Source organism: Lepisosteus oculatus, chromosome 3 (genome assembly GCF_040954835.1).
Source record: "Lepisosteus oculatus isolate fLepOcu1 chromosome 3, fLepOcu1.hap2, whole genome shotgun sequence".
NCBI classification, from domain to species: Eukaryota; Metazoa; Chordata; class Actinopteri; order Semionotiformes; family Lepisosteidae; genus Lepisosteus; species Lepisosteus oculatus.
In genome coordinates this window covers 48058887-48073213 of record NC_090698.1, presented here as the reverse complement: position 1 = coordinate 48073213, position 14327 = coordinate 48058887, and the positions used below count along the sequence as shown (strand labels likewise).

Below are 14327 nucleotides of genomic sequence, written 5' to 3'. Positions count from 1 at the left end.
CATCAACATTGTCTGAAGATTTCCACATGCAGTAACTACATTTTCATTATAAAGCATCAAAATGACCTACACTTGAAAAATATCAAAATGCCGCTTCTATTCTGCTTTAGTGTATCTTTCGTAACAAAGGAAAAATCCATGCGCAACAACTAACTGAAGTGTAATACATATTTATTGTGGATGGCCCAGAGAACAGCTGTGGGTCGTATCAATATTGTATACAGTATACATGTTCTATTACCCCATACTATAGAAAATATAAATCAAATTAGAATACTTACTGATTTTTTAAAAGAGGTTTTATTTACTCAGAGACAAGACACTACATTTTATCACTTAGTTTAAACAGTTTGGGAAAACTGTTTCTAAGAAGAACTTTAGTACAGTATATTAAAGCCGAAATCTACCATGTTGGCCATTCCATGGCCAAGAATAAGTTATGTCCAATAATCAGTCTGAAACACAAAAGACAAGATGTTGTGGATTTTTCTTCATCTTATGAGTGATAAAATCCCCAAATTAAAATGGATCAATTGGGACAAAAAGAAAAGAAAACCTATACCAAAGTTACTCACTGGCCTACAACTTGATTAAGTTTGCATTTGCAATATGCTCAAAACATCTACAGTTACTGTCTGAACGAACAAGTAAATAAATTTGTTTTAGCACACACTGTATGGGCTTGTCTTGTGGTAATTACAACACCATTGGCTTTCAGACAAACGCTACATTTTCTTAATTTTACCCATGGGATAACTTATGGCTGATTGAGACTACCAATCTGGACTCTACAACATTTCTTTGCAATTTCTCCTTTTCATTTTTTGGTTTAAATAGAGTGTGATGACACCATACCATCTGTTGTTGTGTTAAAAAGGAACTGTTTTGAATTCTGTTCACTTTTGGATCTGCCTAAAGAAAAATTGAATAAAATACTTGCCTAGGCACTCTGACATGATGGAAAGATGCTGTTTACTGGAATTCAACCAGCACTGCGGAAATTCAAATGCAAAGAAAGCTATTTGTATTCCATTTCCTCAGCTGTGAAAACTGCTAATTTTTAAAAGGCAAGAACAATGTTAAGTCCTGAATCTCCAAAGTCACTCTTCTGCATTAATCATAATCATGTGCACAGCTCCTTGAAAAGATATTGAAAAGATAGGCAGGAATACAGTTTTTCATTTCTCCCGAAGTGCACAGGGAATGTTTTTATGTTACACAATTACTGCTCTTCTACTGCTTATTTCTTCACAAAATGGTAAAGAGTGATTTTTGATTCCCCAAAAATCTTAAATCAGTGATTAAAGTAGATAACTGAAACTGTTGAAACTTATTTTTTTTGTATTCTAGCTCAAGGGCTTTGTTTCTGCTAAAATTGGAAACTTTTGCTCTATTTTAACATGTTGTAAACTCGGAACCAAGTCCTTAACCACACATCTGTCATTCACATGGACAAAACAAAAAGACCCACACTGGTGAAACACAAAATGACATGGGTGCCAGATGCTCCCTCACAATGAGCAGGAAAATTATCTCCAAACATATTTTAAAGGTTTATTTGGTGTTTTTGTCTCTTCTCTCATACCCTACAACTGCAGGCCTAATGCAAAATTCTGTCAGAATCTTCTACTTCTAACATCTGCCTAAGCATTAGAAAAGCATTCTCTAAAAGACCACACAGATTTTGCTCAAGATAAAAATATGAATGTATTTCACAAAACAATATGGTCTATAGACTCTACTTTCTATAATTTATTAGATTTGACTTGTGTGTGCCACATACAATGAGATGATACAATAATCTCTATTTTGGTTAAGAAAAAAAACAGTAACATTGGAACAGTGGACAAAGACTACTGTGTTAAAATGCCCAGGCTAGCATCTTAAACTACACTGCTTGCCATTCCGAGCACAAGCTTGAAGGTCACACTGAAATATTGATAATAAAATAAACAGCGCCTCTGGTGGCCGAGTAAAGTACTTAAATGGCAGAATCAAGTGGCAGTTTTCTTAACAAAATGCTTAAAGGTCTAAAACTATTTCCCTTAAAACCGGCTTTCTTTATATTCAAAGCACTTATGGATATAATGGCCAGCCACAGAATCTTTTACTATTTGGCATAAATTAATAAGCGTCTCAAAAAAATAATCAGATTTCATATTGTATTTTCTGGATATCTGGAAAATCAGGACTACAGCCAAGGGTTTCTGCTAATATCCAAAACGTTCCTTGAAGCAAAAAAGAAACTGTTAAAAGGGGAAAGCTGTTGAGGGAACCATCACATAATCCTGGTTAGAAATGTTTAGTGCACTTCTTAGACCTCTGCTACATGAAGCAATGCATTGGAAGCTACTAGCCCTTGCCACCACATCCCACATAGGCAGTCCCATATAACACCCTGACCTACTAGCAATGCTCTAGCAGCTGCTTGACAACCCAATCTGTCAGAGCAGGCAGCAGTGCTATTCCAAGCACCACAACGACTGTATATTCCGAGCAAGCACTTGAAAGGTCCAGGCAACGTCCAATCAATGTATTGATCTATATCACATGATTGTCAACGTTTTAAAGACTTAAGAGTGGGCAGTGTACAAACTGCTGTTGGTTGGACTCAGAGGAAACAGAGGTACTGCAGGTGAGAATTTTGATAATGTTAATAGTTATTGGTTTTACTTTCTAATTTGGCAGTGAATTACAGGGGTAATTATCAATGGGGAAATTAAAAAACGAGGTTCTGGGCCAGCTACTTCAACTATCTATTATGGACCTACGTAAAGCTCAATGATTAGCACCTGCTAAGGCAAAGAGAAAAACACAATAACATTAGCCATTCTCCCACTGCATCTCTTTTAAAACTGTTTTAATGTGATGTTACTCAGATTACCACTGGCTGTTACCAGCAACTGAATGATTAAAGGCAAACTGTATCAAATGTTAGCAGTCTGATGTAACTGGCAAAATCCCCCACGATGATATTACAAACAACACATCACAATAATTTATTTTGACATAGGAAAGGCTACAAATCAGAGGAGGCCATTTGGGTGCATCTAGCCTGTTTGGCAGTAGGTAAATGATCCAAGGAACCGGATGTTTCTTAAAAGAAACCAGGGTATCAGCTTCAATAACTTGGCCTGGTGGCTTGTTCCATACTCCCACAGCCCTTTGTGTAAAGCAGCAGAAAGCTGAAACAAGGGCCTTAGTATAGAGTAATGAGAAGAAGTCCTCCTTTGGCAGGTACCTTTAATAATACAACTAAATAGATGAAAAACACCCAGGCCCTTTTTTCAACAGATGCTAAAACGTATCTAAGCAACAAAAAATAATTAATAAAATTATATTAAAAGTACTACAACCAAATTGGTACCATTTAAAAAAATACAATATGTCTTTAATCTAGAAAGACTTGCTGCACTGCAGAGGTTTCTGTGAAATACAGTATATAAGTCCAAAAATGCTCTTTAATATAAAATGAAAACATTCAATAGCTCATAGCATACAGCTCATATAGCTTAAAGTATAGATAGATTTGAAAAGTCTAAATTTAAATATTTAGTAATTATAGTAATTATTAGTAAATATTAAGTATTATTGATTAAATATTGTTTTTTTTGCTCTTCAGAACTTGTCAGAATATTATACCCAAACATGGTTAAGTACAACAAGGAGTAATATCAGATATGAATCATCATACTGACATTTTACTAAAGGATGTATCCAATTTTTCCCCAAAAATCTTGAAAAAAAACAAAACTTGACATTTAATATTTCCAAAGTAAACAATTACTGAAGACTGCACAGAATAGCATGCTGTACATTCAGCAATTCTTCATTCTGAATAACCATGCATCACCTATAATTGAACACTCACAGCACTTTGAGCCCCGAAATCAGGAAACAAAAAGATATCTTGTACTTTCAAAATACAAAAGACAAGCTGCTTCTGACCTGTACTTTTCCCTGTTTTTCTAATACAGCTTTAAGTCTTAAGGACACTGTTCTCATAAAATAGTATTCTAATAATGTCTAAGAATGTTTTGAGGTAATCAGAATGTGCTTTAACATAAGCAATTCTTCAAAAGAAGCCTGCAGTGCGTGATAATGTCAGTTTGCCTCTTTACTAAATATAAAAAATGGCATCAATAGGACAACAATAAAGTTGGAATGAATGGGCTGATGCACAGGATTCTCCTTAATAATGGTAATATGATTCTCTGTGGTACTGCAGCCTTTCTGTACTGAGAACATGTGCCAACCACGAGCTCACAGCATGAGTGAGATTTCTGCAGTGTAGATGTCAGAGATAGCTCCATTTCCTATTGGAATACTTGGGAAGATTTTGGATTTCAAAGTGAAACAGGTGCAAAAAGAACATATAGTAAACAGAGACCAAGATGACTATTTTCCTGTTAGAGACAGAACATATCTCCAGCTCAGTGCCCTTGGTGGTTAAAAGCCTTGGGTAATTGCCTTAGGCCTTCAGCCCATAGTAGTCTATCAATTTCAGATATAAAATCCCTTTAGCAGAACATATGATTTAAATAATACATAGAGGTCTATTTTAAGAAATTTACAAAACGGGGATCGTATGAAGATCTACCATTTTCACTCAGCTACTGCTGAACACTACGACATGAAATGTGTCCATGTTAAAAAAAATCACATCATTTCCTATTAAGAATTCAATTGCACACAGAATGTGTTAAAAGAACATGAGAGTTTTTATTTGCAATCAAATTGGCTTGGTTTTTTTTTTTTGCAACATTGATGTCAGTGTGCCATTCTTTAACATACAAATGTGCCACACGCATCTGTAGGGGAACCAGAATGTTTCTTGGTTCGCTTCTATGCTTTCTACGTCTTGAGATATCTTGCATCAATATCTCAATAACAAATGATCTCATTCATTTTTATTATAATTCTCAGGTAATGCATCAAGCTATGTTGTATTTAATAAAAGAGGAGAATGATTTGCATGTGCTTAGTACTTTACTTACTATTTCACTACGTTGTAATGTTGAACCAAGCAATGTGAAACACACAAGTCATTTTCATTGCACTCTGCTTAGATTTTGGCATATGACCAGATCCCTGGATTTCTGCCGTCAGTATCCTTCTGCTTGACATCTTGGACTATTCTGCAGAAACAGAATTTTCTGGAGCTACTTAATGTACAGTTACTGGTCCGCACACAAATCAGGTGCCTCTGTTGTTTTTGTTGTAAATTTATGAAGCGTGTTTAGTCCAGATAGCCTCCGATTGGAAAAGGGAAGGGGACCAGTTCTTGTGGTCTCAGTTTGGTTCCCTTGCCCTATGAATACTGTTCACTGTTCAGAAGGCTCTCCAAAGCAATCCCAGCTGTACCAAGTGCAAACAAACGTCGTATGAAAAGATACTTACAACTCTTCTGCAAAATAAACCAGACTTAACATATAATGTATGTATTGCAGCTTTTTTATTCATAGGAATTCACAATGTTTTAAAATAGTACAAAGGGTGTGGGATTAAAATCTAGGGAAGAGCTTTAAAACACATTACTAAAACCTTATTCAAAATACCGTATTCAATTTGGGTCGCCATACCGCAAAAGGATATTACAGATTTAGAAAGGGTTCAAGGAAAAATGACAATAATGCTTCACAATCTCTAAGGACAGTCACTGGAGACAGGTTAAAGGAGTTAAATCTCTTTCATCTAGAACAAAGGAGACTGAGAGGAGATTACAACCATGTACATAAAATCCTAAGGGATTTATAGATCCCTTTTACAGGGTCATCCCAGGGAACTCATTCACAGACTCAGAAGTGAAACATGGACACAAGGTCTCATTCGGAATTCATTTAGGATGAAGAACAGGAAATGCTTCTTTACACAAAGAGCTGCGGGTATCTGGTACAGGCATTCCACTCAGTAGATTGAGGCCAAAAATTTGGACTCTTATGCCACAACCACAATTTAAAATGACAAGTTTCACTTATCTATGAAATTTTCAACTTATCATTTTTATAAATCAGTACATCTCAATATTTCAACCATATTTTAATTAAGAGATGTCACATCTGCCATTGAACACCTCTTGAATGCATTGGGCCAGGCAAACCATTAATACTTTCACTCGTGGGTACATCCTCTCCTGCAATGACCATGTTGCACACTGACACTTCACTGATCAGAATATGCAACGGAGCTTTGGCCACGTTTTATTGTGCTCTGATAGTTTCCAGATGTTGGGTTCTGTTTATAGAACACTAGCTCGATTATCAGTGGTTGAATGGTGGTTGATGGGCTTCACATCTTGGTTTCCATGGACTTAAGTACAATAACGCATTGAATGCAATTCCCGAGGACAAGCCTAGAACACAGTGCGCTCACAGTAAGACCTATCCATCCATTTTCGCACTGCTTTGTCCAACACAGAGTCATAGGGAGCCGAGTCAATGCCGGCAAGCAAAGGGCACAAGGCAGGATACACCCTGGAGGCAAGTTCTTCGCGGGGCAGACACACAGACACAAACACAAATGTGCATACACTCTCACCAGGGCCAATTTTCACAGAAGCCAATTCACTTTAGAATAACTCAACTGGCTACCCACTGAAGCTAATCAGGCGAGAGCCTGGTCAGTACCTGGATGGGAGACCTCCTGGGAAACACTAAGGTGGCTGCTGGAAGAGGTGAGGCCAGGAGAGGGGGCGCTCACCCTGCGGCCTTTGTGGGTCCCAATTCCCCATTATAGTTACTGGGACAGTATACTGTAAAAAAGGGGCTGTCCTTCGGACGAGATGTAGAAAAACTGAGGACCTGACTCTCTGCGGTCATTAAAAATCCCAGGGTGTTTCTGGCCAAATTCCCCATGGCCTCCTAGTAATGCCCATCTATGAAGTGGCTTCACCACTCTGTTCTCCTCCCCACTGACAGCTGATGTGTGGTGAGTGTACTGGTGCACTATGGCTGCCATTACATCATCTAGGTGGGGTTGCACATTGGTGGTGGTGGAGGGGAGTCCCCATTACCTGTAAAGCGCTTTGAGTGGAGTGGTCAGAAAAGCACTATGTAAGTGTAAGCAATTACAACTTACCAGTATTTTATGATTGTGGGAAGAAACTGGAGCACCCAGAGGAAACCCACCTGAACACGGGGAGAATTTACAAACTCCACACATATAGCACTCCAGGTCCAGAATTGAACCCAGGGCCTCAGTGCTGCAAAGCATCTATGTTAACCACTGTGCAGCCCTTACAGTAAGCTGCATCTATTAAATGCCTCAGAACACACTGGACACAAACACTTCAATATCCAGAAAGTGTTTGTGTGGTTCACCGAGCCTTGTGTAACCAAAGTTAGTCTGGGTCACTAACTTGGCGACACTGCACTGCACTGCTGACCCACTGGAAGCTTTTGCTTCAGACAGGATCAAGGAAGCTGCCAGTAGATGTCCACAGTTTTCTAACAACCATGGTATTGCAATAACACAATTAAGTTTTAAACTTAGGCTGTTCTTACACCTTATATACTACGTATCTACCTGGCAGTGCATAGTTGTGATTAGGGCCCAAGACATCTAACTGGGAGGTTGTGGGATGAAATTCAAGGTGAAAGACTCTAGTTGTAATATTGAGCAAAGTACTTCTCCCAGATTGCTCTAGTAATAACTCCACATAAATGGGTACAAATGTAAGTCACTTCGGATAATAATATTTTTAATTATTAATGATATTATAAAAAATGAATAAATATGTTAATAATTAATCAAAGAGTAAGTTAACCTCAGTGTTATAAACAACCACAGCTGAGTGAAGAGTAGGTCACTACAATTCTTTCTGCTCCACATTAAGCTTAGCCAAGAGATATATTATCATTAAAAATCCTGTCTCAATTATTCATAATCTTTCTATCCCATTCATCAACAAATTTTGATTTTTATATCAAATTGTTCCTGGGATATTTTCAACAGCTGGAGAATACTTACTGTAAAACCTTTAGGTGATCCTGGAAGAATATGGTTATCTCAACATTTTAGTGACCAAACCCTTAAAACTGTTTTAAAATGGAGACCACTTAAACATATACAATAATATCCACTTGTAAACCCATATATGATTAGAAAATGCATTTATAAACAAATTATATAAAAATACAGAACATGTTCAACGTAGATGTCAAGTTTACAAATTCCTAAGTGAACTTTAGTTCAGTTTCATTTACCAATAATATAAGGATCTCCCAGTAATGCCCCAAAGAAATCCAATATGTATATGAAGAAATGATTGATAGTGTAAGAGAAGGTAACTTTTTAGCAGAATGCAGAAATCCAGATAATTCCTACATATGTCCCCACAAAAATTCATCGTCTAATACAAGTGGACTGAGAACACTATGTGGAAGGACAAGAACACGAAGCGAGTCTGAACAGGAAGGAGTCTGGAACAAGCTACCCAGACAAGTTTTTAAAGCCGATACCCTGGTTTCTTTAAAGAAACGGCTGGATGAGATTCAGATCGTTTAGTAACTTACCTACCAAATGAGCAAGATGGACTGAATGGTCTGCTCTTCTTTATAGCCATCATGTTCTTAAAGGGTGGGGCACTTCATTTTGAAAAAGTGAGCGAGACTGCTTGAAAGTCATAATGACAGACAGTCATCCTATCACCCTGAGCTTTCTAAAGACTGCTCATGCATTCAATTTTAAAACACTGAAAAGAAAAGCTGCATTTTATAGCTATCATAGACCATAACAACTCACAATCGCAAACTACTTAGGTGTGTCCCTTTATGATTTTTGAAGACTACTAATAATTTAGATAAATGTTCCTAAAGCTGGGCAAATTCTGACAGACAACAAATCTGGAACACTGAAACGATTCTCTCCCATCCAGCAATTGACACATATTGAGAATTAAGGCCAATATAAGAGACCATACAGCCCATCTAGCCCTTTCTGTCGCTAGTAGCAAATTGATCCGAGTACGATATGTCATCCAACTGTTTCTTCAGTGAGGCTGGGTTCTTGCTTAGAAAAAGAAGTGCCTCTTGACCTTGGTTTTAAATGCAGTTCCAGTTTTCTCAGTTAAAATTAACTTGACAATGAATCGCTGCTATATGTAGGAATTTCTGATCCTGATGAACTACTCAGTCAATGCCTTTTAGCATTTTGGATACTGGAATACTGTTCATGATTAAAAAGGTTCAGTTCTTTCAGCCTGTCAGAGCAGGACAGAGGTTCCCAATGCTGTTCTTAGAAAACAACACACCTGCTGCTTTGTATTGCAGTGGAGCACTGTTAACTTTCCATTAAAATATTGGTATTTCAACCATTCATTTGTGTGTTGGTCCCCAGGACAAAGATTGGGAACCCCTGATATATTACATTCTTTTAAGCCCCAGAATGTATTCAGCTGTTCTTCTGTGGATCATCATCCAGAGATCTCATAAAAGTCCCATTCCATGGAAAAAAATTGGAATTCTCAAAACACTTCCCAAACTATAAGAGCGATATGTACCATGTGTTACAATGTCAAATATACGTCATGAACTCCACACCAGTACTGTGTTAAAGTAGGTGTTTGCTACTTCAGTATTTTATTTATTTGTGTTTTTAACAACTTAAACAATTACTTTTGGAATGATTTTCTTTTTGGGGGAACAAGCCTGTAAAGAAACTTCAATAGCGTCTTGTGCCAATAATTGAATTAGAACACCAAAAAGAAAAAAACACATCACCAAATTCAGGTCACAAATACCAATGACAACTTGAGTCTTTTCCCCTCCAACTAACTGGGAGTACATCCTGCCCGCAGCACACTGTATTTACTTCAGAATTTGTGTGTAATGAGGTGGCCCAGATTCCCTTATTATTTTAGAAATCTTGAATTCACTTCATATGAAAATGTAATCCCAGCAGAATGAAAATAAAGCATAATGAGCCATTTTGCCATTCCACCGCTCTTCATTGTCTACTGCACACTGAAAACTTTGGAGGAAATGGATCCAGGCTTAGATCTGTAGGATGATAAAAAATAACTCTCTCGCTCCCACTCTCTTTGAGCAAATTCCTCATATCTCTGTACCTGTCATGTAGGCTGATGCAGCACGGCTTAAAGCCGAGCCCCTTTTACAAAAGTTGGCATTTCCGAGGTGAATCTGAATGCAAATCACAAGGAGAATTTAAGCTTCAGCAAACCCTGTCCTGATTGAGCCCAAAGGAAATATATTGCTCTTAATCGAGGCTACCAATCGACTTCTTTTTTTTAGATTTCCACTAGATTTGTATATTTGCATTATGCATGGGTCTTGGTCCACCAGAAACGTCAATTTCCAGGCAGGCCTAAACATCTCAGCTTCAGTGCAAAAACATCCAAATCGCAGATTCCTAAGCTCAAATGAAACAAGTCATACTGTACCATCTTAAGACTTTACTCATCATCTATAAATATACACTGTTGAGCCTGTGCTAACATCTTACACATCTTTGACAAAATGCAAGGTAACATAGAGGTATGCTATGAGCATCAACAATTTGTTCAAAGTGTCCACTATAAAATATAAAAGTATAATAGTTGAATACTTTTATATTATTTTTGAAGAAGAAGGATGAGATGTGAAGAATCCAAGCCTGACATTAGGCAATCTTTAATTCTCAGTTAGCAGGGTCTTAATCTTGATCACAGCAACTCTAGGTAAACTGTACATGATCAGCCATTGTAAAGTGCTGTAGGAGCTAAACCATCACATTTAATAACCAGATCTAATTAACTCAGTGTCACGTTATCCTTATCTTAGATTCATTTGTTCCTGTATTCACATCCAATACATAAAAGTAATACTTGCATAAAACAAAATGTCCCATTCAGAGGACAATATCCACAGAATTGTGTTATATAAGAAAGAAAAACCAGCAGAAAGGCATTTTCTAATGTCTAAGGCATTTTCAGTGCAGGGTACATAATCTTTTTAAAACTACTGACTATGGTACAGAAAAAAAGCAAACTAATTTTGTAACAAAACAACCATCCTGCAAAATATAGCCTAACTGCCCTTATGTCAGCCCATACCTAAGGGTGCAATTTAGTTTACTTAGAGACCAAAAACAATACACACAGGGAATATAATATTAGTTCACAACAAGGCCAAAGTGAAACTTTAAAATGAGCTGGCATCCATGATTTCTCCGCATAGAGCAAATTAAATATGACCGGCTTGTTTTAGAGTGGATCTTACTGACAACAGAACACCCAGCGTGACCTCTGCAGCTCAGAAGTTATTCTGAAACTTAAGTCTGTACACCGGGAATACTGCCAGCAGCCACTATTCCTGTGCCATTTGACTTGCACTTAAGCCCAAAACCCCCCAACCTGCCGCACTTCAAGTTACACTGAGCATTGTCACAGGATATTAGACGTTTTGTGGCTGTTTGTGTCCAAAGGACAAATGACTGTAAAATTTTGTCTGCCCTGAGCTCCTTCTGGTTAAGACAAGCAGACATCTAGTCGAGGTTTGAAATGCAGTGTGCAGCAGCATGGAGAAAAATGACTCAAGACTTGCACTGCTTTGAAAAAAACAAACAAGAAACAAATAAATATGGGCGGTGCAATCATTTGGGAGTCAGTAAGAGAATGTTTACCGATTCACTAAATATTTTCCAAATTCTTCACGAATATTTGACTTTAGCTGCAAATAGTTGTCTGGCCATTTTCTATCTCCCAAAGGAAGGAAATGACAACAGATTTAAAGACAGAAAATAACAAGTGCAGCATTCTAGCAGCACACTACTTGGCAAGTAAACTTTTAAATCAACCTTTTAATTTTAAGTATAAAAATAAGCATCATATGAAAAAGTACGGTCTGATAAAGGCTAATTCAACATTCAAATTGTAACGAAAACCACGGGTTACATTTTCCTTTCACTCACTCTGAGTGACCTGACTAATCAAAGGTTTCACTGTAGGTGTAGAAAACCGAAGTAGCTCCATCAGAAAAAACTCTCACGTTTCTGGAAACATTTTCTGAAAATGCTGCTGTGCCTCAGACTTCATTTTAAAATACTTTAACCCCAAAAAAACACCAAGTACTGACAGCACACCCTTCATGTTTAAATCAAGGCTTACCCTGGGCCATGTTACCAGAATTATAGAGGCAGAGTAAATAGAATTTAAGTAAAACAGTTCAGGTGGGTAGCTGCGTCAGCATGCGCAGGCTTCAAAGAAACAACTAATAGGTTTATTCCATGCTGAAAAGAGAAGAAAAGAAAAACCGTTTCTGCCATGGAGCCTTGTTTGGGTGTGGAAGACACCTGAAGAAGGCTCCACAGCCGAAACGTTGTGTTTCCTTTCTTCTCTTTTCAGCATGGAATAAACCTATTACCTGTTCCTTTAAGTAAAACATTAGTGAGAACTAGTCCTGCACCCTGTTTGCTACAGGATACATTTATTTAATAAGAGCAATTCTGGTTGCCATCATTACAAAATCTAAAAATCCCTTCTGTTGTTCACTGTTTTGGGGTAGGGATGCCAAAACCTGTCTCCACTCATTTCTCACATTTGTTAGCACCACCATGCGGTGCTTCACATGTCCTTGTCCTCCTCAAGCACTGCAGCCTATAAAACATTCTGCCCCTTACATCTCACCTGGTAAAGCAAGGAAACAACACTTAAACCCCATTGACAGCTTCTGATGTAGCCCACCAAGAATTTCAACACTTTCCCAGCAATTGCAACAACCTGCCGATATAAACGTTTAGTCTGAGCATTGTTTTAAAATGCAAATACAAGGAATACACATCTCCCTGCAGACTAGGGAATGATTCAAAATATGCACTGCAGCACTTACTCTGATATTGATATAAACCACACTTAATTATACCAATAACACCAAACAGAGGAAAATGTTGTTAGAAAAGTAGCAACATAATCTTTCTCAGCAATTGAGTGATGTCATGCTCAGCACTAAAACAGAAACCTGGTTTGCAATGTTTGGCATATGCCATGGTGCAGTTTTCACACATCCACTAGGTGTCACTATGAGATCCTAACATCACGTCTCTGCAAATACGAGAACGAAGGTCCAAAACACTTCAATGCTGCTATCGAAGACGTAGTCAGAGCAGGTTCGGGTAATATTTAATTAAAATAAGCTAGACGTACAGCTCGGTACATAATATGCAAGACGTGCAAACTTGCATTTTACTTTTTTTAGACCCCAGATCCGTTAATCAAAAAGTGTTGAACAGAGACGATTACAGGCAGACAAAGCCGCAGTAATTTAAGCTCCATTAGTATCCCATTAAAAGAATCCTCACATCTTTAAATGAGAGAACGGGCTTCACATACAGCATATCGATGGTCTTTAAGACAAACCGTTTTCGAATATACTGTATAACGGGAATCAAATGTCATCCCTAAAAACAAAACTGCTTCAGATGAAGCTGTATTAAGTGTAGGTTAAGTAGTCTATTGATCAATTTACTAACAACTGTGGTCCTATAGAATGTCAGTAACGCATTTACACACAATTGTGTTTTCACTAAATCTCATTACAATTAGATATCTATAGATATTTTACACATATTGTAAAACCCGTTGCATATTTAGAATATTTAGAAAGACTTGAGCTTCTCGCTACTTTGGGAGAGGTGTTTGAAGTCTACGAAATAAGCAAGGAATCTTAATCGGTAACCACGGAACAAAAGTACGTACAATTACGCGGGTTTATATATTAAAAAGGTCGATAGAGTGGTATTCTATGGAACCGATAACTCTGAACGATTTCACTTGTCCAAAAAGTTCAGTACATTTGCGTGCACCACAATGATAGTCCAGTTTACCTGACATGTCCTGTATAAACTAAAATAGAACCATTGCAACAGTTTACGTAAAATGCACAAATTCATATAAAGATATTTAAAAATATCACACCGCTTAGCACATCGTTTGTGAAGAACCCGACACAGTTCACCCGTTCGTAAAGTACTAATACATTCCCAAATTCTAAAAAGAAAAAGAGTTATCAGTTGAACAAAACTTATTTCTTTTCTCGAAACGACGAAAAATGTTCAGAACTCACCTGTCCATGTTTTCTGCTCTGGTATGAAATAATATTTATTTCCAAAATGGTCCGTACCCACGTGTTGTTTTACTATTGCAAATTTTCTCCGTATTAAAGCTACTATCCTGCTCATAGTGATCTAAGAACACGCTAATAAAGCTAACGCTTAACTTCCACACTCAAAGTTCGTATGCACTTGAGATCTCGTTTTCCAAAATCACAAAACACGGGAGCCGGACGAGATGAAGCTGCCTCATTGGTCCACTAGGGCTCCTGCAACCAATCACG

At 37.6% G+C, this 14327-nt stretch overlaps 1 protein-coding gene across 2 annotated transcripts in view; it reads right to left on the bottom strand.

Annotated features, from left to right (window-relative positions):
- The window catches only part of ndufaf2 (NADH:ubiquinone oxidoreductase complex assembly factor 2), a 59985-nt gene extending 45680 nt beyond the window's left edge, over positions 1 to 14305 (bottom strand). The window contains exon 1 of one of the 2 annotated variants that reach the window (XM_015367307.2): positions 14058 to 14305. In XM_015367307.2, coding sequence (XP_015222793.1) covers positions 14058 to 14172 — 115 coding nt within the window. In that variant the 5' untranslated portion in view covers positions 14173 to 14305. The remainder of the gene's footprint in view (positions 1 to 14057) is intronic. The other variant, XM_006626908.3, reaches the window with a different exon arrangement.
- Between the last annotated feature and the right edge of the window lie 22 nt (positions 14306 to 14327).